We start from the raw sequence: 19,286 nt of genomic DNA, 5'->3' as shown, positions 1-19,286 counted from the left end.
TTAGCAGTAGTACGTTAATGCTGCGAGAGGGGGCAGTATTGTCCGGTCAAGATGGCACGCTCCATGCTAACCTTCAAGGCCTAAGGCGGCGGTGTTGTAGCTCTTACCAGCTCCCATAGAAATCCCCAGCTGGAATCCTGGCCAAGAGTACCGTCTAGTTACAAGATTGACGGCTTGTGGAAAGGACAACTGAGGTACTTTAAAAGAAAAACAAAGATGACTTGATGTCATTCACACGAGTGATATATTCTCCAAAACATCAGAAGCTCTAATGTGCCCCGTTGATCCTCTTGTTACACTCCACCACCAACCAAAGAGGCCATGTATTTCACCAGTGGCAATTTATGATGGAGTCCTCGGTCATCCTAATGATTTTGGGGGCCCTAAGCAAGATATATTTCGGCTGCCCAAGTACAGAAGAAATGTGAGTTTCATTACCCTTTTACCGCTAATTCAAGCCCAAGATTGAAAACAAATCTAAATTACATGTTAAACTTCAACGTGGTGAAACATTAACAGTTGAAGTATGTCTTGTACTGGACCCCAAAAATCCTCCAGATAAAACAGGCTAGAATGGGGGTGGGGTGGGGGGGGGGGGTCTCCACCTTTTGTCTAATAAGAGCTACTTCTGTTAATCACCGCAAACTACCAATATTATTAGTGTTGTAATAGTGATCACATCAGACAAGATTTCATTAGTAACCACCATGTCCAAGATAGCTAACAGTGATCACCTCAGTGCATCAATAGGGTTGCGAGCAATAATTTAAAAATACCTTGTCAATTTGGAATGCTGATTCATAGGTTTTACATGCCAGCTACAACTGCGGTGTCCCTGGCACAAAAGTAATCATATTAGTTCTGCACATGAATTATCACTCAAAAATCACCTTTGAATATATTTGGAAATTCAGCCATTTTTCTCCTAAAATGAGCTTTTGAGTTCTAGGAATACACACATATTTGTCTTGGAATACACAGGTCTTTTCATACAGGTGTTAAACAAGCCAAACGTTGCAATTGAGAAGGCTGGGGTGCACACAGGAGAGCTACTGACATAAAGGTGGAGAGCTACCAGTATTTCGTGAGCTACTTGTGCTAGAAACCTTGGGAAGAAAGACCGAGCCAGAGGTAGCGATAAGCATAGAGGGAGAGTGGTTTAGATAGAGAAATAAACTAGAAAGAAGTCAAATATAGACAAAGTTCACTTTTCCAAGGTGCACCTTGGATGGTAGGGTCCCCGGGCAATCTGCCACTTTGCTTATACCTTAAAAGTTTCTGTTGGGGTCATCAGTGACATGTGGTGCCCATATGAAATTCACTATTTGGTTTTGTGGAAAATGTGTAATTAAAATTGGCTAGAGGGAGCGTTGAGGAGTAGAGACTGAGAGGTGTCAGTAGAGACAAGAAGCGAGTATTGCATACATCGAGCATGCAACGTGGTCACTTTTCAGACATGCTGAAGTATATGAGTGACAGTCAGCCTGGTGACTGGTTTGAAGCTGCCATTTTAGCAAGAATTGTTTACCTACAACACATTTCTCCCTATTTAAAATCCTGTACTGGTGCCTTTTGATCTGTCTGCAACCCACAACATTTCTCACGCAAGCATGCGCTTGGTAGTTGTTCGAAAAGCTGTTATTCTCAATGGTCACTCCACTTGATCCTTTCTGGGCAGTGCAGTAATGCAGGTTTGTGTACGTTCACATAAGCCTGGAGCTGCCCAGTTAGAACAGGTTATTGTAGTTCTAAATAAGAGTGTGCAAAGGACACGCCCACCAGGAGCAGACTTGCCAGACTCTGGGCTACACTGATCCCCAACCATAGACTTCAGTCGGTGGTGGCAATGGGTAACAGCTGCGACCAGTAGTATATCCCTTTTTACCCTTGGCCTCAGTTCATGAAGGCAGTGGCAGAAACAGAAAGGGGGTTCCTCAGATGACCAAGGGTGTGTGATGTCACAATTTATGAGCATTCACTTCTGGATGAATTAATGTCCATATCTCCATCTCTTGTCCCGGAATATTCCCTCCTGAACATTAATGACGTCAGAGAATTGAACCACAGGCGCATGGACACAAATACTGGCTCGGAAGCTGGGCCGCAACACACACATTGTAAAGCGTGCGTTACTGAAAGCCTTTGCATGGCCATTGATTTATCAAGGGGTCAGCGCTGCACCCAGAGCCACCCCTGTTTGCCCTTTAACTTCCATTTCCTTTGTTGAGGTCTACAACAATCCCACGGCAGTAGTACAAAATAGAACTTTGCTGATCTAAAGCTTTTTATCAAGTCCGCGTGCTGCTCTCGCGAGAGGAACAATTGTTATAATAAACAGGAAGAGATGCTGATTGAAAAATGCTGTTTCTGTCTTTTTCTCAGAACAACTTGAATTTGCTTCGAGACCTTGCTGTTCTTATCGCCCAGAACTTCAAAAGTGGGGCAGAAAAAAGGCGGTTATTCTGTTTACATAGGTAAGATGAGCTCTACCTTTGCAGCTCTGTTTGCAGTGTGGCAAGGGGCATCATATTGCGTCATAACACAGTACAAAATGTACGTTCTTCTTTGATGTTAGCAATTTTAAAGCTTTTTTTGGGATGTGCCCAAAAAATAAATAGTTTTGCAACCTACAGTTCATTCTAATTTAAACAGACCTCTTCAAATGTATTCATGCCTTTTCTTCAGCTGTGTGTGCTTCTGTGTTGGCTGTTGCTTTTCTTTTTGAGTTTTCATAATTTTTGTTTTCTTTCTGTAAAAGCAGCACCCAGTAATGCCCCTTATTATGAGAACCCCCTACAAACATCCTATACATTGTGTGGACAAAGATATTGCCTACATTTCTTCCTCCTGACTCCATCTGCCTCCAGCTGGCAGAAGCATGTGGAAGTTAGCAGAAGACATGCTGTGTTGATGTCACATCTTGTGCAAACTGTAGTAATTGCAGTTACATTACTTTCCTCTGGTGCATTCTCAAAAGCTTCATCTTCTTTCATTTTCTGCAACAAATGGCAAGTGCAATCACTCTTTAAACAATTATGTAAAAGAAAAGGGGGGTATTGTGGGCCCGCTCTCCCCTCGCTATTACAGACCCCTATATCCTGAAACCTAGGAACAGCAGTGAACCTCACTTTCAGCTGCTCCACCAATGCTCATGAATGTACTTTCTTGTGAATCGTTTCTGGCATGTAAGGGATGTAATTGCTCCCTTCGGCAGCTAATCTGCTGCCAGTTACAGTTGCTTAAAATGTGTGTCCCCGGCATCTCTCATCAAACAGTTCCCTTCTTGCACTGTGTATCTGCTTCATGGGTAGCAGTGATGCCTGACAGCTCTTAGCCACCAGTGTTTCCTCTGTATAGAAAGAGCTTCTGAATGGTCCAGGTATGATAAAGGAATCTGATGTTTCTGGTTCTATGGAACAGATTTTTCTTAAAGGAAACAGGCCTTGCTTACCATATAGAGTGTTCATCAAAGGAGGCAGAGCCTGCTTATGATAGTGTTCATCAAAGGAGACAGACCTTGCCTGCCATGGAGTGTTCTTGAGAAGGATTCAAACCTTACTTACCATAGAGTTTCATCCGGGCCCTTGTCCATCCAGCCCTGTGAAGTCTGTTAGAACGCATGTGGATGGCCAGGGTACCTCTTCTAGCTGCTGTGAACCAGTTACAGCACGGAACAGCTCTCCACCCATGAACCCAAACATTTAAGAATGCAGTCTCCGCAGTTATCACCAGCCCAGGATTAACTGGCGGCGCCTCCTCTCTAGGAGACCGTCATGGCTTTGGAGACTTTACTCTCCTTTTTCCTTCCTCGGGATGCTTTAGAACTAGAACAGACACCGACATGAGCTTCCTAAACCACAGGATATTGATTTCTGAACTAGGTCCGTCACCAAACTCCGTACTATAGGTTCGTGCTGATAGAGCAACATGAAATGTGCACCTGTGAAAACTGTGCACATCTGCTTCCTGGCACTTGCACCAAGTGATATTTGCCCACATTCTTGTCTGGACCACACTGACTGGCACATGACCTATACCCAACAGTACTTTAATCTAGAAACCTCTTCACGCACTAGCACTCGTTACTAGTTGCACTCATCAGCATCTGCTGTCATTAACGCCTGCGCCCAGTGACACCAACACCCACTAGTTTGTGAACTGACCTGCACCCACACCTACAGGCTTGTAGACACGCATAGGTATGTGTTCTGGGTGTTAGGATGGTTTAGTTCATGAGTGCTGGGCTTAGGGGTTTGCAGACCTTGGAACAGAACTCATATACACTAGTGGGGTTTGTGCATGCTGAACCATGGCAGGGGCTCATGGATGCTAAACCACGGCAGGGGTTTGTGGATGCTGGGTCGGGACATGATCGTATGGGTACTGGTCCTGGGCTCGTGGACGCTGGGCCTGGGCAGGGGCTCGTGGGTGCTGGGGCCTGGGCAGGGGCTCGTGGGTGCTGGGGCCTGGGCATGGGCTCGTGGGTGCTGGGGCCTGGTTAGGGGCTCGTGGGTGCTGGGGCCTGGTTAGGGGGTCGTGGGTGCTGGGGCCTGGTTAGGGGCTCGTGGGTGCTGGGGCCTGGGCAGGGGCTCGTGGGTGCTGGGGCCTGGGTAGGGGCTCGTGGGTGCTGGGGCCTGGGCAGGGGCTCGTGGGTGCTGGGGCCTGGGCAGGGGCTCGTGGGTGCTGGGGCCTGGGCAGGGGCTCGTGGGTGCTGGGGCCTGGGCAGGGGCTCGTGGATGCTGGGGCCTGGGCAGGGGCTCGTGGATGCTGGGCCAGGGCAGGGGCTCGTGGATGCTGGGCCAGGGCAGGGGCTCGTGGATGCTGGGCCTGGGCAGGGGCTCGTGGATGCTGGGCCTGGGCAGGGGCTCGTGGATGCTGGGCCTGGGCAGGGGCTCGTGGATGCTGGGCCTGAGTGAGCAGGGGCTCGTGGATGCTGGGCCTGAGTGAGCAGGGGCTCGTGGATGCTGGGCCTGAGTGAGCAGGGGCTCGTGGATGCTGGGCCTGAGTGAGCAGGGGCTCGTGGATGCTGGGCCTGAGTGAGCAGGGGCTCGTGGATGCTGGGCCTGAGTGAGCAGGGGCTCGTGGATGCTGGGCCTGAGTGAGCAGGGGCTCGTGGATGCTGGGCCTGGGCAGGAGCTCGTGGATGCTGGGCCTGGGCAGGGGCTCGTGGATGCTGGGCCTGAGCAGGGGCTCGTGGATGCTGGGCCTGGGCAGGGGCTCGTGGGTGCGGGGTCTGGGCAGGGTCTTGTGGATGCTGTACCATGGCAGGGTCTTGTGGATGTTGGGAATGGCCTCTTGGATGCTGAACGATTGATGGATGATGGGCTGGGGTGCTTATATTGGACCAGAGATGGGTGTCGTTGGTGAAGGGTGAGGATGGGTTTAAGGATTCTGTGTGGGAGGTCACAAAATATGGATGGAATGTGGGTCCTCAGGTGCTCATCCTTTCGAGTTATGGATACTCGACAAGGGGAAAGGCACAGTCGCTGGATAAGGGAGTCATGGTCGCTGGCCTTTGGCCAGGGAAAAGCAGGCATTGGTCCATGGAAATATTTTTGGTTGATTTCTTTATTTATACAAATTCCAGTACAAACAATAACAAGCCTTTTGCACACTTTTGTCATTTTCTTGTTTTTCTCTCTTGTTTTATTTGTGAGTAGTATAATGTATTACGTGGTCCCACTCCTTCGATATCGCCCCACCGCCTTCCCTACTGCCATCACTCATCATCCGAGCTCTCACAGTGTATGAATAAGTACAATTATTAGTATTCAACAGCCATAGGCGGTGCACTCATTGTAGCCAAATTGTCCAATGTTAAGTGCAGATTTTATATAAACGCGTCCCACGTTCTTCAACCCTGTTGCATGTTCAGGTTGAGTCGTTAGTGCCCCCTTGCCCCTCAGTGCCCCCTTACTCAGCCAAATCCTCAGTAATGGCTCCCCAAGCTATTAAGTCATCCTGTACGTTTTTTGGCTCCCCTGCTCATTTGTATATGTGTTTCTTCTGCCAGGGACCATTCCAGCTTGTTTTGCACCCATGACTCAATACTGGAATGGCACATATCTAGCCATCCAGTGAAAATTCGTTATTTTGCAGAAATATGTTTTGCATTTTGCCCTTTCGGTCGTTCTACAAGACCCAATAAAAGTTGGCAAGGTTGCAATGACAACAAGATTCCCGCCGGCCCCTGCACCACCTTCCCCTCTCTGTGCCAATATTCCAAGACATCCGGGCAGGACCAGCAATGAGTAGGAACGTTGCTTCTTCCATCCCACATGGGGGGCAGTCGTGAGATCTAGTCGGGTATATGTTGGTTAATGTACTTGAGGTCAGATACGTGCGATGAAGAAAATTGAAGTGTATTATTTAAGCCATTCATTCCCTGATACTTTCTGCACCAGCTTGCTTGTCCTTGCCCACTGCCTATTTGTCAAGAGCATCATAGTTAGTTTTAAGATAATCAGATTTCAGTGCCCTGTATGTCAGTGGTATCAGGTGGTGTCCCATGCTAATCTGCATTGAATTTCAGTGCCCTATATGTCAGTGCTAACATGTGGCGTCCCATGCCAATCTGCAAACTACTTTCTAGGACGTGTGTTGTGGTGGGAATCGGGGGGTGCAATGGGGGAAGTCCGTCCACACCTCCCTCGCTGTTTTAGCTAGTTTAGCATATTGCAGAAACTGCCGATGGCCAACCTGAAAGGTGACAAAAGCGTCCCCTGGGTATAAGTCACCAAGTAGTTGGCATCCCACTTCTTTCCAGCAGTCGTCATGTCAGTGCTGATACAACAAAAGGGATTCAAGTCCCAAACATTTAAGTCTCTGGCAAATGGTGGATGCCTGACAACTTTCTTAATAATTTGCTCCCATATTTGGGCGGTCTTATGAGCAATGTATGGCACCGCATACCCTAAGCCTTCCCCTCTCATCAGCCGCACTGTCACTGACTACCCACCGCACGTACCCCTCTGTGATCATTTCTCCCAGTTGTCCTCTTCCACTCGCCACTGGGCAGCATGCTGGATGTGGGCTTCATAATAATAAAATTAAAGGTTCAGTAGACCCACACCTCCCAGCTCCCTGTCAATTTGAAGCATTTCCAGCGCCACCCTAGGACACCAACCAGCCCACACCAGTGATAGATGCTATTTAACTACTTAAATACTTCTTCCGTTAGTGGACAAAGAGTGTTTTGAAGGTGTTATAAACAACTCAGCAGCAGCACCGTCTTGGCTACTGCCGCCCATCCCATAATAGGCAGTGGAAGCATACACCAGAAGCACACTAAGATATGCAGCTCCTATATCTCCCTTCCCACATTTTAGGCATATTGACGGTCAGCTGTTAATGCAGCTTTAACTCCCAGATATCGGAACATGTCTACTTCCCACCATAGTCTCAGATTCTAGAGTCTCCCCCACCCCAGCTTGGCCAAACCCCCTAGGGAAAAAGGAGAATCCTGTGGTGATTGACCTGAAAACCGGATATCCCCCCAAACTTCTCCAGCACGTGCACTAAATGGCCATAGAAACATTGAACTGGAACAGGGAAGTCCGGATCCAGTAACAATGTAACTCTTGCCCAGAGGGAAACCAATACTTGAGCGAGTAGCCAGGACCACCATGTGACGGAGACAGGAGAGGAATTGGAAGACATCTACACTGGGACAGATTATACACATGGAGATTTAGAGGGGCAAGGACACAGGGATACCACCTGGATGTACAGACAGGAGGAGATGCTTAAGAGACAGACATAGGGAGACAGAACTAGTTTGACACAGATACAAGGAATCACGGGTGACGGAGGAAGATACAGACCAAGGAAACATAGAAAGAACACTGGAGAGAATGACACAGGGTAACACCGGAAAATACACTAGGAGAAATCTACACATGGGACTTGGAAACAAATACATGCACAGAGACAGAGTCACAAACACTGAGTGATAGACACTCTGATGCATTGGGAGAAAGCAACAATGTGGACAGCAGGAAAGATGAGAGACACTGCATTGGAGATAAATGTAGAAATTGAAAGACACATATACTGAACTCACCAGCAGATTGTGGTCTGCAGGAAATCTGCAATCACACTCCAGACAGCCCACAGAGGTTTGAAGGCACAGCAGTGGCTGAAAAGGAACTGACAAAGTAGGCACACCAATGCTAGGGTTTGAGTATTTCACAAGCTTGGTAAAACCTGCCCCTCCTCTAGCCTGCTGTCAGGTCTTCTCTTCTGCAGCAATTGGGTTGATTCAGAGGAGACAGTAGGAGTTTCAGCAGTTATGGGCACTGAAACTACCAATGGCTTCAGTGAGACACTAAGGCCCTCATTACGAGGCTGGCAGTCTTACTGCCACACCCGGCGGTAAAGACCATCGCATTACAAGCTGTAGGGTTTGGCATAAGCCGTACCACCGCCTGGCCTGCCGTACGGTTGCACAGATGCGGCTGGCAGTGAGCTCCTCCAGCACGGCGGAAGGCCTCTGCCTGCCTTCTGGCCGGATTATGAGGCTACAGACCACCAGGCTTTCCATGGCGGTCACACCTACTCACTCGCACCCGTACAAGCCCCCTCCCCTCCGCATGCATGCAGACACACCCCCCTAACCACACGCATACATCCAGACACCCCCACTTGCTTGCTCACAAACACGCAATCAGACACCCCCATTTGCACACATACATGCACACACCCAACACGGCTCGTAATATGGCAGGCGGAGTCTTGCTGGCATGGCTGCGCTGGTGATGCAACCGCCTTTTCAACTCCGTCAGCCAGGCCGACAGAGTTGGACTCCCGCCTATAAATGGGCAGACGTCCCACCACAACTCCTAATATGGCGGTCAGCAGACTGCCAGCACCTACGTGGTCTGTTGGCTGCAGCGGCTTCAGCGGTCTTTGGTAAAGACTGCCAAAGTCGTAATGAGGCCCTAAGTCTAAGTCAGGCCTAACACCAAGGGAGCCCTCCTTTATCGGACGAGGAAGAAAAAGAACTGAAGTTGCCTTTCCAAAAGAACTGTTTTTTTCATTTATACTACTGTTCTTGTGCTTACAGTTGACCACACAAAAAGTGGCTGCCTGAGGCATGCCTCAATCTATCAAAGAGTCAGAAATCAATGCTGACTCTTCCCTGTAAGCATCTTCTTATTTCCCAGTTTGCAAAGGGGTAGAAAAGATCTGATTGCTCTTCAGTTCATCTAGCTTAGAAGATTGTGTCCCCAGATGTCCACTTCATGTCAGTCTTCTTGGCGATAGTCCTATGTCCCCATCTTTGGTGTGCCACTGTTTTTAATGGGGCGAATGCCTCTTAAATTCCCCGAGTTAAATGCACAATAAGACCACAAAATACTTTGTGCTGCAATTTATTCTAGTTTTCTATCCGCAAAATACAAAATAGTGATTTTTGAAAAGAAGCATTTTGGGAGTAAAGTTTGAGGTTGTGCAAAAAGATTGTGAACTGGCTGCATCTGCTACAACATGTGGAATAGCGGCAGCTAGAAAAGGAAGTGAAGTGGCAGCTACTGGCACAGCATGTGGAGTGGCAGCATCTATAAAAGCAAGTGAAGTGGCTACAAATGAAGTGGAAACATCTAAAAAAGAATGTGGAGTGACATCATCTAGCAAGGAGTGTGGAGTGATCGCATCTAGAAAGGGATGTGGAATGGCTGCATCTAGAAAGGGATGTGGAATGGCTGCATCTAGAAAGGGATGTGGATTTGCTGCATCTAGAAAGGGATGTGGAGTGTGGCATCTAGTGAGGTTTGTGGAATAGCAGCATCTAGTATCTGTGTAGTCTGCTTGGGATCACTCAGAGGTGTTGAGAAGAAGCCATGCCACCATTTCAATACAGAGTATCTTCCTTCTTCTTAACGTGACATCTGAATTTTTTGTTTCTTTCTGCTGCAACACAGGAAGGACGGGGATAATGAATTTATGAACATCATTGTCAATGAGATTGGAACGGAGGTGAGTCGATTCCCACTTACTAGGTTTGTACTCCTGGCTTATGGTTTCTTTTCACTGTATTCTGAGACAGTGGACATCTCTTGTTGTCCTAATGATGTCATGATTGTAAGCATCCCAGTGTGACACATTGATCGGTGCTATCGCGAAAATGTATACTAATGTATCATAGTTTTCTTCACTAGGCCACAAATGTTATGTAGCAATCTTGTGTTAGTAAATCGGTGTCAGGACTTTTTAACAACTGGCTACTAGCTTTCAAAATGTGGTGTATGAATAACATGTTTTGCTGAGTACAATGACTGATTTGGCTTCCGGTGGATTGACCTATCAAACATTTACTGCTAACTTTGCTTTCTCTAGCTGAAAGCAAACCTTTGTTTATTGGCTGAGCACAGGGGTTTTCAATCAGCTGAAGGTCCTTCGGGGGGGCCTTTATGTTCTTTACTAGATTGAAGAGGGCGAAATGCTGCACGTTCTGTCCTTATTTATGTTTTTGATGATTGTTGCAAAAATATTATTTCATATAAAAAAAAATATTATCGGATTTAAACACATACATGTTGTTTAGTAGCAACAGAAAAGCGCTGTACAGAGTTGAGGAAGAATTACTTGCACTGATGCAAAGAATTGATGTATTTAAATCTACATAAATCGATTTTGCAGTGTGAATCTAATATAGATTCACATATTGTGCATTTTTCCACCATTCAGTGGTTTGATATATTTTTTCAAAGTCTAAACGTTTTAGTGTTGTCCATAGGCATGTACTGAGATTTGTGTAGCTCAAATCTGGGCATTTGGCCGCTGTTTGGGACTGTAGTGTCATTGTTGGTCTGTTGTTGCCTTCCCAAATGACCATTGTTCCTGTCGGTGATGATGCTCTGTGTTATCCTTCATTTGTTATGTATTTATTCATGTTTTAAAATGAATATTTATGGAATGCCTACACCAAATAAAAGTTGATGGGCCATGTTAATAATGTATATCGGAATGTATGCAGAGGATTTCACTCTACAGGGTAATTGGTATGTTGAAGTGGAGGTGCTATGAATATATGATGAGTAATATACTTTTAATGCATGATCCCATATTTTGGCTCTGGCATCTGTGACCCAAAGTTGTATTCTAGGGCTGCTTACATTCACTCAAACAGTCAGATACCCTCTCCTGTTTACCTGGCAGTGCCGTTTTCCTGCGAAAAGTGGTACTAGCAGTTAGAGGTTTGTACCTTGTATAGTATCTGATATGATTGCCCGTTGAGTCTCTGCTAAAAAGTGGTTTCTGTGCCATGCAAAATATCAGACGATAAAGAAAAACGTGTATACTTCTGCAAACAAATCTTGAAGCATGACACGAGTAAATACTAGTATTGCATTATTATAAGGACAGCTTAGCAAATTGAAACATCTAGATAGTGCTGAGAAATGTTTAGCAGTTTTCAATACAAAAAAATCCTTACAAATATTTGTGGCCTCACTCTGGTCATCATTTTGTTTCTGAGAGGACCAGACCCCTAAAAATCATACTCACTAGAGCTATATAGATGAAAATACAAATTTGTAGTGGTCATATCGAAATCAAAAATATGAAATTGTCATAGAAAATAATCTGATCATTTAGCCAAGAAAGTAAGTAGAAAACCAAAGTACATGCAAATAAATCTATTATAAGGACTTGATCACAGCAGCAGTAGATTTCACAAGAGAACTCTTGAAAAGACTTAATTCCTCATTAAGAGTCATTGGTAGTCTTGGTTCATTGGTGAACCTGGTACTTGTAGTTACCAGGATTACGAGTAACAGTATTTCTGGAAGCCAGAATTATGGGAGCCATTAACGGGTCACTCATAATGAAGGCTTTAACGGGGACTCAGAAATGTGCCTCTGCCCTGAACAAAGGCTACTCAGTGGAAAGTTCTTTAAAATTCAAGAGTTGTCCATAAACAAAATGGTTAACATCAGGTCTGAAATCATGGCTGATATACCTTAAAAATGTTATTCATAGTTAGGGGCAAAGCCATTGTCTTGTGAGCTCTGCGATCAGATTCAGACTCACAAAATCGAATGTCCCACTTAAATGTGCATTAACCAAGGTCACTCCCGCGGAAGAGTGCCATGCTCATAGTGGAATTGAACACCATGCATTGCTCAGGAGATACTTACTAAATACCTGTCATTAAAGAGTGTACACCAGCATATGCCAGAAAAATAGTCCTGTGTCTTAAACCAGTATTGAGCATGCCTGTAGTGCATCCAGCGGACCTACCTAGATATTGGCCTGTTGCCCAGCACCAGTCCTGCCAAATGTCAAAGGATAGCAAGCAGTTGAGCTATCATCTAGAAAAGTACAATCAGACATTATAAGGGTAGAGAGTCTGCTGTTTTCAGTGTGAAAGAGTGTTTTTTACGGTAGCAGAGGAGCAACTTCACATTTGGTGAGCTGAACCAGTGTGCTGCATTAAATACAGGTTTGTCCTACAGGACTTGAATGGTATCAGGTGTAATGATTGACTGGTTTAGATCTTTTCTGGCAAATAGGATGTTGGAGGTTAAACAGAAAGAGTTCTAAGGCCTGTAAATAGCATTAAACAGCGAGCTTGACTTGGTTACCTACCTAGAGCACCCTTTGCACAAGTTAGTGTGTTGACATGGGCTTTGCTTACAACTTCTGATCTGGTGTGGCAGTGTAATAGATTGACAAGATCAGTGCTGGTTTAGTCTTTTCATGTGTTGGAATAGCTTGCTCTCACCAATATGGGCTCAGTGACACTAAAGACAAAGTTCCTCATTACGAGTTTGGCGGTCCTAGGACCGCTAGACTTGCATTGGTGGTCGGACCACTGCCAGTTCGCCGGTCCGGCCTCCACATTACGACTGTGGCGAACGTGCCAAAGTCGGACCGCCGGCACCACTTTTCCCCCACCCGATGGCCTGCTGGTGCCGGCAGTCCCATTCCGCCAGGGCAGCGCTGCAGGAAGCGCTGCCATAGGGATTACAAGTCCCCTCTCCACCGGCTTTTACATGGGGATTGCACTGCCATCTAAAAGCTGGCTGAGACAAGGTGCTGGGGGCCCCGTGGGGGCCCCTGCACTGCTCATGCACATGGCATGGACATGGCAAAGGCCCTCATGGTCAGCCCTGTCTCTCTTTTTACTGTCTACTTAGCAGACAGTGAAAAGCACAGCTGGTGCTGTTGCTCCCGACGCACCGCAACATTGCCGCCGGCTCGATTACGAGGCGGTGTCAATGTTGTGGGCTGTTTCCCACTGGCCCAGTGGGAAACTCGTAATAGGGGCTGTGGGAGGGATGCCGTATAGGCAGTAACCCGACCGTGGGAGTTTGGCGGGTGGGCTTTTCCACCCGCCAAACTCATAATAAGGTCCAAAGTCTTACCTCACAAAAATAGTCTCTTTCAAGAGCAGTGACGGGGATTTTTTAAAAGGCAGGATTGTCTCTCCAGGAGTTCTGGTAAAAAAATAAAAGGCTGTGGTAAAGTGTCGTACCGTGGCCCAGGCTTAAAATCATAAGTGAGTGGAACTGACGTTTCTCCTTTTTTTTTCTGCGCGGTTTTTGATTAATATTTGCTGTTGACCTAGTGCAAAAAAAGCAGGTTCTGAACATTTTGTGGGAAAGTGTTTAGTTTGCAAAAAGAACAGAAATAATACCTGTCTTGCAGTTGGGCAGGAGTATCATTGATGAAGCAGCGCCTTTGTTCTCTAAAGAGAGGCTCTCTTAAACAGTGAATATCATGCAAAAGATACACGTTTTGAGCATAAAATTATTTACTTGTTTTCCTATTGTCTTTTTTACCATTGTTTATTCACAGGAAACATTGACGTTCCTTACAGTCGGGGATGAGAAAGCTGCAGGATTATTTTTGCTAGCGGGACCCACCGATGTGGTGGAAAAATTGGGACCCAGGTAAATGATATCTTAAATTCTGATGCTGTTAATACTGAATGCCGAGCCTGTCTTCTTGGGATTTGAGCTCATGACATGATTGGACATGATTTTTCAGCAGTAAAAGGTTAGCAATTCTTACAGCATTGTACAACGTAACAAACTCATTTTGTGAATGTTGTTTGTACTAGTGCTGTTTTTTCGTGCCCCTAAAGGAATTGAGGCTGAAGTAGTTGAAAATTACATAATTGGGTGATTTTGAAATTCAGCTTCATATGCACATTGTTTTGCATATACTTTCGATTGGCCTTAGTTCCAGTAGGCTTCCTTCATGGCTGTCTTGAATTTTGCTGTTGCTGCAGCAATTGGGTTTCTCCTTAATCAGGAGACCCACTTTGTTTCTCAGTGATTTAGTTAAGTACTTTGTCAGTTTTTCTGAACTTTAAAAACATGAAGATTAAAACAGATAAGCTTGCACTGTACTGAGCTACCTTATTCACAAAGCCATTTGCACATCAAAGTTACATGTGTAGATGTCCTGCATGAAAGATGTAAATTCACCTTTTCAATTGAATTGAAAAAGTGTGAATTTATACTGTTGTCCGCTGGTGAGGGCTAAACTGGTTCTTAAAGGCCCCGAACCTGAGTTGGGACATATACCGAGGGAGAGGGCTTTTAATAATCAGCATAGCCTGAGGCAGAAGGGCTATAAGGCTACTAGGAACTTCCACCCACTAAGGGTAGAATTTCCTAAATTAAAAAGGGAGAAACATAAAGACAAACATTGGAATGTTGGAGCAGAAGTCTTATACCAGCCATTATAAGCCCGGAGCTACTCCTTTTCCTTCAATGGAGCTCAACCTTCTAATGTTGTACAAGCTAAGCAGTAGTACTCACTTAAATATTTACACCAGTCAGGCATACTTTTACGTTTGAGTAGATTTAGATGAGTAGTTTGCAGGCTGGGTATGCCCTGTTAATTAATTTTCACAAACCTTTTACAAGGCATGCGTTCTTCCCTGGATATGGTCACAAATGAACAGTTGTCAGTCGAAGGGTGGAAATGGGGAGGGAACATAACCAAAATTGATGGGTGTGCAGGAAAACGTGTTTCTCCATGGGGAAGGATATTTTTCCCATGTGGGGAAAAAATTAAATTGCCCTACTTTGATCTATTTTCAGTAGCATAAATGTGCACTTTCTGCAGCTGAGATATTTAGTGAATTTGCATGTAATTGTATATTTACCTCTTCAGTGCATTCCGTGCAGAGGCAGTAAAGGCATAGAGATGCCGCCAGGCACACAAGCCCCTCGAGCTGTGGTCGGTGGTCCTCAGCCAGAGGAGCAGCAGCCAGGGCTTCGGCTGACCTATTGAGCTACCAAGCAAACCATAAATGATGCTGATAGTCCCATCAGCCTGTTCCTGATCCAGCCCAGATTTCAAATCAGGAAAGAGTTTCTAAACTTAATATAGTGCACCTTTCAGAGGAACCCTATTTTCCCTGTAATAGGATCTCATCTATTCAGCATCAAATAAGTTATTCTGTGGGGTTTTTTCAATGGTGCTATGGATTTTCGTTCTGTGAGCCACCAGACTTTCTTGAATGATGGAGAATTGTGGTTTGTGTACTGTGCTCAAAGGTGTGAGTGGCAGCGGGAACAGGGAAATAAAAAAAAAAAACGTATCTGTACCTTAGGTGTCATACTCTTTACACTTTTGGTTTCCTTTCTTTGGGACAGAGTGGCAGAACTCCTGGAAGGCAAAGGAGCGGGCAAGCGAGGGCGCTTCCAAGGCAAGGCCAACAAGATGAGCCGGCGCGCTGAAGTGGAGGAGCTATTACAGCAATCTGTAAATGAGCTGAGCACAAAGGAAGAATGAGCAGGACATTCAAGGAGCATGCAGAGGACTCAATAAATACAGCACTTAAGATCTTGCCCAGGTGTCTCTAACGTGAAAGTCCTGGTGTCGTGTGAATAGGAAGATTCTCAGGAAATAAAAACATTTCATTTTTAATTTACTTCTTTATGGTTAGTTGGCAAATTATTTTACTAAGCTTACTTTGTTTACAGTTCCTGTTAAAAAAAAAAACAAATAAAACACTACTTTGTTGTGGAAAAATTGCCATCTCTTTTTAATTCTTTGGTCAGAATTTCAGCATCACATAAAGTTACCTTAGTTTCTTTTATATATATACAAGTGTCAAGTCAACCTTTTTGCCCCTGTTGATATCTGTAGTGTTATACATTACACAGTACAACCTTCATGATATCCTGTTTTTTCCAGTAGATGCCGTATTGAGAGATGCTTTCCTGAGACAAAACCAGGTCCTGTCAGTAGACGGACACAAGCACTGGCAAAGCCAATAGGTTTAGCTTATGTGAGATCTGTTGGCTTTATCTATGTTTTTCTAGACATGATGCGCAGCTGCACTAGCAGCTGTGCAACAGGGCTTAAAGTAAAGAAAAAGTCCTGGAACGCGACCAGCGTTGACTGCGTGATATCGCTATTATTTTCTTTAGTTTCAGCCATTTTGCACAGCATCATGCGCTGCTGTGCAACATCCCTAAAAGAATTGACATAGCCAATAAATCTTGCATAGACGAAACCTATTGACTTTGCCAGTGCTGGTGTTTTTTTTCTAGCTAATGCATAAACAGTTCCAAATGTGAAACCTTTGGGGTGCATAATGGAACAATGACTATGCCCTTATCCTAGGCAGGTGGCACAAGTTAGTAACGACCTGGAAAAGTGATGGCCAGCAAATGGAAAGCAAGAACATGTGAGTTACAAACCCAATGGCAAGCAACGGGCAGATTGCATTCCCAGATCAGCTTTCTGAATGTCCCCGAGATGTCTTTAGCAAATGAGAGAGGTGCGCTGTCTCGCAGGCTGCAACCTGAAAACCGTTCTTCTGTAGGTGCCCAAGCACAGACAGGACGCAGTACTTGGTCAAAGCTCCACAGCATGGGCACATACAGAGCCTAGGGAGGAAGCCGGAAGCGAGGAGGAGGCACTGTCCAATAAGAAGCAAGAAAGCCAGAGCGACATGGGAGTAATGGATGGGCTCTAAGCCCCTTTTAAGATTTTTTTTTTTTTGCCACAGGAGATTTTACAAACACAACACAAGCACAGTACAGGCGAAACCTAAAAATTGAGTTTCCAATTTAGTCCTTGATGACTATACGTATTTTCGAGACATAGCAAAGTGACTCACTGGCAGTGAGTTCCTGAACATCAAGAATTTGGTGCGTTTGCTTTGTATTTAGAACCCTAGTATCCTCTTAAGAACCAGGCCAGTAAGCCTCCTGCGTCCACATTGTGATGTTGCACCACTGTAAGGGGGAGTGGCATAATATGGGCTCACTGGATTCACATTCCACTGTGCCATGGGAAAGTGGCTTCTGACAGGTGGCTGCTCTCAGATCGTTTGGAGTTTAAGACAGCCCAAACAATCCAAGATCTCCCACAAACAATCCGAGAGCACCCATCTGTCAGAACCCACATTCCCACGGCACAGTGGAATGTGAATCCAGTGAGAATGCAGGGGTAAAGTCCATTAAATTTGTTATTGTTCATAAAGGTAAATAGGTAATTCCCAACCACCCAAGCCATTGTCCCCGTGTTCATCGGGTGCATATATCTCCCAGAAGCAAAAAGGAAAAAGCAAGGCACTGTGACAGAGAACAGAGCATAGCAGAACAGAATAGAGAATAAGTGTACAGTCAAGATCATTGTGTGTATTTGTTGTCATTTTTATAAAATAATGTTGATAAGTATACTTTTTCAGCTAAAATATATTTGTGGCTGCTAAATCCAAGTGGTATAAACTTGTGATGACTGTGCAGTCCACGAATCCGTTTTCCTGGTGACCTCTCTGCCCCATTACACAGTCGCTTTTAGGTAGTAGAGCTTCCTCTCTGGCCACCACCAAACTGTGGGACTCGCTTCCACTACGTAAAGAATCAAAGGCCACCTGTGCGAAAACACATTATAAATGATCAGAAAGTGGCAGGAGGATTCAGTGAATATTTCACTATATACGTTTTTAACATGATTTAAAAACTATTCGCAAGTAGGCTTAAGCAGGCCTTAAAATACAGGCACGTGCGTTGGGACCACCCCCACACTGAAAGAGAAAGGGTTGTTTTAGCTTCGATCTTAGGCATTGTTTATAAGCTGAACACCACCTGAATGTGCCCCACATTGAATCTAGCAGAGGATTCCCTTCAGTGCAGTAATATGCTTGTGGGACAGAGCATCTGGGATAAAGGTGGTAAGGAGAAGGGACAAGGCGCTATAGACCCAGGCTAGGGTTGATCATTGGTGTAAAGGCTTGCTGATCCAAATTGGCACTTGAAGCAGCCACTGCCAGCACGCGCCCACTTGCGTCTGTGCACAAAACAGCAACACAGAAGCTTCAGTACTGGCATTAAGCCACGAACCGGAATTCTTATATGTGACGGGATCCCTCTCTATAGAGAGACTGGAATAGTCTTCAGGGTCTGAATCTGGGTGAGAGTGGTCCTGGGTCTCAGTGAGCATCCCACGGCATGGCCTAGAACCAGTGCTTTAAATGGAAAAAAATAAGTGCAGGTACTCATTACATTGAGCTGGGGGCGTGGCTGGGGGGGGGGGGTTAGTGTAGGAGGCTGGCCTGGCTTGTAGTGGGTACAAGAGGTACTTACACCTTGTGCCAGGTCCAGTTATCCCTTATTAGTGTAGAAGAGGTGTTTTTAGCAGCTTAGGCTGATAGAAGGTAGCTATGGCAAAGCAGCTTAGGCTGAACTAGGAGACATGTAAAGCTCCTACTATACCACTGGTGTCATATGCACAATATCATAAGAAAACACAATAGACAGAAGTACTAAAAATAAAGGTACTTTATTTTTATGACAATATGCCAAAAGTATCTAAGTGAGTACCCTCAGTATGAGGATAATATATATACACAAGATATAAGTACACAAACCAAAATTATGCAGGTAATAGCAAGAAAAGTAATGCAAGCAGTGTAAAGTTACAGTAGATTGCAATAGGAGCACATAGGTATAGGGGCAACACAAATCATATACTCCAAAAGTGGAATGTGAACCATGAATGGACCCCAAACCTATGTGAGCTTGTAGAGGGTCGCAGGGACTGTAAGAAAACAGTGAGGGTTTGAAAAATAGCCCAACCCAAGACCCTGAGAGGTAGGTGTAAAGTGCACCTACTACCCCCATAGAGCACAGATGTCGTGATAGGGGGATTCTGCAGGAAGAACAAACACCAGCAATGCAACAACAGTGGATTTCCGGACCTGAGTACCTGTAAGACAAGGGGACCAAGTCCAAGAGTCGCGACAGTGTCGAGAGTGGGCAGGAGCCCAGGAAATGCCAGCTGAGGGTGCAAGGAAGCTGCCACCTGTTGGA

The 19,286-nt window shown here is 45.4% G+C and overlaps 1 protein-coding gene across 2 annotated transcripts in view; it reads left to right on the top strand.

Moving 5' to 3' along the window:
- AARSD1 (alanyl-tRNA synthetase domain containing 1) overlaps positions 1-15,993 on the top strand; it is a 46,063-nt gene extending 30,070 nt beyond the window's left edge. For both annotated transcript variants that reach the window (XM_069237748.1, XM_069237749.1), the window contains exons 9-12: positions 2,383-2,474; positions 9,921-9,975; positions 13,801-13,895; positions 15,615-15,993. In XM_069237748.1, coding sequence (XP_069093849.1) covers positions 2,383-2,474; positions 9,921-9,975; positions 13,801-13,895; positions 15,615-15,753 — 381 coding nt within the window. In that variant the 3' untranslated portion in view covers positions 15,754-15,993. The remainder of the gene's footprint in view (positions 1-2,382; positions 2,475-9,920; positions 9,976-13,800; positions 13,896-15,614) is intronic.
- The last annotated feature ends 3,293 nt before the right edge of the window (positions 15,994-19,286 follow it).

The sequence above is a fragment of the Pleurodeles waltl genome, chromosome 6 (genome assembly GCF_031143425.1).
Source record: "Pleurodeles waltl isolate 20211129_DDA chromosome 6, aPleWal1.hap1.20221129, whole genome shotgun sequence".
Lineage (NCBI taxonomy): Eukaryota > Metazoa > Chordata > Amphibia > Caudata > Salamandridae > Pleurodeles > Pleurodeles waltl.
Note: the sequence above shows the minus strand (reverse complement) of the source record. Positions and strands in the feature narration are given on the sequence as shown.